Source organism: Fulmarus glacialis, unplaced genomic scaffold (assembly GCF_000690835.1).
Source record: "Fulmarus glacialis isolate BGI_N327 unplaced genomic scaffold, ASM69083v1 scaffold14793, whole genome shotgun sequence".
Taxonomy (NCBI): Eukaryota; Metazoa; Chordata; class Aves; order Procellariiformes; family Procellariidae; genus Fulmarus; species Fulmarus glacialis.
In genome coordinates this window covers 26,854-31,289 of record NW_009205014.1, presented here as the reverse complement: position 1 = coordinate 31,289, position 4,436 = coordinate 26,854, and the positions used below count along the sequence as shown (strand labels likewise).

General features: G+C 42.3%; 1 protein-coding gene across 1 annotated transcript in view; it reads right to left on the bottom strand.

Annotated features, from left to right (window-relative positions):
- LMOD2 (leiomodin 2 (cardiac)) overlaps positions 1 to 4,436 on the bottom strand; it is a 6,366-nt gene that overhangs the window by 1,125 nt on the left and 805 nt on the right. The window contains exon 2 of the mRNA XM_009575227.1: positions 1 to 992. This exon is cut by the window's left edge and continues 348 nt beyond it. Coding sequence (XP_009573522.1) covers positions 1 to 992 — 992 coding nt within the window. The remainder of the gene's footprint in view (positions 993 to 4,436) is intronic.

The window sequence follows — 4,436 nt, the reverse complement described above, 5'->3', positions numbered from 1 at the left end:
TGCAGGAACTGGAGGCTGACTTTTCACTGGCGGTGCTTTCTTAGGGAGCTTTGGAGAGGACCAAGGTGAGCTCTTAGGTGACACATAAGGTGAGGACCGAGGCGTCCCCTTCTGCAAGACTTTGGTCTTTGGATTGATGGCTCCATCACAACCAGACTCTTGCTGCCGCTGCTCCTGCATACGCTTTTGCCTTTGTTTATCCATATTTCTTGTCAGGATACTTGTCATGCTCATTCTTGGGCCAGCAAGGTCAAAGTGGTATCCAAGCTTCACCAGAGTGGTGTTCTCTTTCAACAGTTTAACTATGTCCATTTCCACTTGGCTGCCCATGATGTGCCTTTGATTGTGGAACCGCAGTTCTGTTAGAACCTTGTTATTCTGCAAAGCTCTCATGATGGCCAGCACTCCTTTGCCTGTGATAAAATTTGAGTCAATATTCAGACTAGTTATATGCTGATTTACCTTTAACATACCAGCAATAGCTATTGCAACGTTGTCGTCAGCATGCGTGTTAGCCAAGCTGAACGACTTAACCACTGTGTTGTCCCTCAGGGCTTGAGAAAATTGTATAAGCATCTGTGAAGTGATGTTTTCAATGTTGTTCAGATTGAGCTCTGTGGTGTCAGGGTCATTGTTCCTAACTTTTTCCAAAGCATCCTCAATAACTGTTGGATTTCCACAAGGGTGGATGGCACTGCTCGTTAAGCTCAGATTATCGGTGTCTTTTCCATCATGGCCGTTGAGTAAGTTTTCATTGTCCTTTGCGCCATTACACTTTTTGCGTCTAATGTGGTCAGAACTCCTGCCATCCTCAGGTCTTTTACCAGCTGCACCATTTTGCTTTTCCTCATCCTGATCATCACTCTCATCTTCATCTTCCTCCTCATCTTCTTCTTCTTCTTCATCATCCTCTTCAGTATATGCCTCCTCAGACACTTCACTATTGCTTTCTGTGAAATATTCTTCTTGAATGTCTTCTGGATTGTCTTCTTCTTGCTCAGAATCCTGAACAGGAATGTAGGTGTGGGTGTTAAACATGACTGCAGTAATGTAGCTATTGCCTTTTTGTACAAAAAACAATTATCTTGAAACTATAGAAGTTAATGTTGAAAGCTTAAAATAAATCCCCAGACACAGAGACAGTTAGGACAACAGAAAATGTTTCAGCATCTAACACCTTTTTAACATTATTTCCTTCATATTCTTTAGAAGACAAATGCTTAGCATAAATTGGAACAGTTTTATTGATGTCAATGATTTCTGCCAAGAGAAAATTTGATACAAGATATTGCAACATGGACATACTTCATGTTTTCTATGTGTTGGCATGTCCACAAGGGGATATTATTTGGATCCTTGCCAGCAGAAACACAAGACAGCAATTTCAGAATGGACATGATCTATGAGCAACAAGTTTCTTCATTTCGTAAGGATTAGACATCTGTGTCAATGCTCAGACTCCCTTGCATATGTTAGTACATCTAAAAAGGCTAAAGACTGCCATGATTTAGAATACAAATAGTGTCTGCGCATGTAAACATGCGTATTGACAGGCAAAATTATACAGAATTACAGGAGTCATGTTGAAGACTCTGGGTGCTCTACATGGGCTATACACACTTAGAAGCTATTTGTGAAGAAAAGGTTCAGACACATTCCCACAGGTAACAAGTAATCACATGTCAATAATCCCCAAACTTCTTCATGTTTGCCAAGAGCTAAGACTGTGCTCACTGACAGCTGTCGCAGGTCAGCTGCCATACTGTAACTCGTTATAACTCACTGCCTACAGAGTAAACTGATTGTTTTTCTAAAACCCAAGGTTATTTTAGTGTGTTTGGTGAGCACCAAGAAGGCAAATTTGGAACCACTTCTCAAAGCTCCGCCTGGTGCCCTTAGCAGTTATGGTGGCAGAAGGCAATCCTCTGCGCAGGAGCAGCAAAAGGTCTGCGCCCCAGGAAAGCCTCACTCTGCCCCTGGAGGACTCCAGAAGCATGACAGAGTTGTATGGGCCATGACTGAACCCACATGCTATGACCAGCCTCAAACCTCTTGACCAAAAAGATCTCCAATGCCCTGTTTTGTCTGCTGGGCAAGCCATAGCATATGCCTTTTTATTTACATTTGTAAATGTTTATAAAATTTTGGATGAAATATAACTGTTCTCTACGCACTGCTTTAGCAACATTCATGGTTTAGTCTTCGTAGAATACTGGAGGGTATTTTACAAAGTGAGTACGCTCTGCGGAGACACAGCGATTCTGTTTTGTGCTTCTGGAAAACAAAAGCATTACTAACATGACAGCCTGTTTTTAGAAAACCTGTGCAGTTTTAGGTTTGCTTAATTATCTGGCTCTAAAAATGCAGGGAAAGGTTAAAATAATAGTAATGACAGATTGCATGGTACTGTTTCACAACCTTAAGCAGATTTCTGTGCTGGGACACAGGCAAAACAGATGGTAATTGTAATGTTTGCAGAAGCGTGACTCTAATGAAACAGGACATCAAGCTGTTCCAGCCTGTTGTTCCTGAGCATTCAGCGCCTGGAGGGCTTGCAGGGTCCGGCCCCACTGCTCTGCACGTGGAGGGCTTGCAGGGTCCGGCCCCATTGCTTCTCCTGTGGATCGTGAGCAGGAAGACCCTTACACTGAGAGATGCTGTGCTACGTATAGAAACAGGCCTGTGTTTAAGCCAGGTTTACTATGGGACTAAGATTTATATCTGTAGCTTCTATACATACATGCAGACTTCTAAAAGCTGAAAACACTAGGTACACAGGAACCCGTCTTCACGCCTATGCTTTTATATATCCAGAAATATATACTACAGCCTTCAACACAGCTGCAGATGAGTAGAAGTTGGTGCCTCTAAACGGACTCCTAATATGCTTGATGACACTAGATTAATTAAAAAAATACTTGATTTGTTTTTGAGTGGCATTTCTGGGGTCAAAGGGGGAATTTAATTTCCTGTCACGTACATCATTTGGTGTCATAAAAATCTGCACGATAATTTTGAAATCGAGTACTCTTCTCTTTGCAGATCCATAGAGGCATGCTCTGTTATCGTGGTACCATTTCAGTACAGGACGGCTGCAGGCAGCCTGCAGGGCTTCATCTTACTTCGTAGTAGTAACTCGATGAAAAGTTAGGACTAAGGTAGTCAATGCAGAGAGGTAAATATCTCTGGAGGGCAAGACATTCGCCCTAAAAGGTTATCTGCAGGATGTTTGCCTTCTGGAGGGGCGGATCTCTCACCGCTAACTATAGAAGGAGCACAAATAACCATCTTAGATAAGGTGTCTAACTTTCAGACAGTTGACGGCAAGAAGAAAATTGTTTTCAAGAAACTCAGAAGGAGCTTTCTTACTGCCTTCAGTGGAGAGAGCCTTTGTGCCCTCTACATCAGCGTGTCAACATTTTCATATTTATGGATGCATTTAGGAAGTTTCTTCTCACATCAAAATGTATAGAGGCTTTTGCTAGCACTTCGAAGTTTAGCCAGCACCCATCGTTAATGCTGTATAGACATGGAAAAAGAAAAAAAAAAATCCTGCCATTATATAAGACACTGAACTAGACCTGCTCAGAAGGTTTTTTGGAACTGTCCAGGTTTCGAGTTCCAGGCCCAGCTGGAAATAAACATTAATCTTGCCATTGCCTCCCTAGGACTTGACAAAGAGGGAGTGAAGTCAACGTCTGCAAGCTGATACTAACGGTCTGATGACAGCTAGTGGTCTGTGTGCTTGCCTGCAAAGACATTACACCACCATTCACGAGCAGGAGAAAACACTTACGTGTAAAGAAATCCTGGATATTATTATTGCAGGCTAATTTAATCCGTGATTTTTCTCTGGGAGAATATTTTATCTAATGTACAAACTGCAATTATTTCCTTGCAAATGAACTGAGCTCCTGAATCAAGGCTGTCAGAAGTTCTGAGTCCGGTTTTGCTGTCTTTGCCTTTGTTGTATTATTTTCTACTTAAACATGGGAAAACCTGTCCTTATAAACAGAGTCAGAGCTTGGTATGAAGCAGTGCTTAAAAATCAAAAAGGTACTCACATCCCCAGGTCCCCACTCTGCTTTGAAACTACATGTAGCCAACGTGAAAACAGAAGTTGCTTTTTGATAGAGCTCAGTCTCACAAATTGTTTCAGCAAGGGCCCGGGGCATGCCAACATGGACATTAGCTTAGACTGAGAGCGCTCGTTGCCTGCTAGGACTGAGCCCTTCACTCCTGCTCAGCTGTACTGTTCATTTGCAGTTCAGGGACCGGCTTTTATTATTGACATTTTTATTTTGGGGGTCAAATTGCCTAACAAGCACTATTGGTTGTTTTTTGGGGAATACAGATAAATGGTTTGGCTGATGACTCTGCCTCAGGCCACTTTTTAAATAACTTAACAGCTACTCTCTGACAGCAGTTGCCAGAAG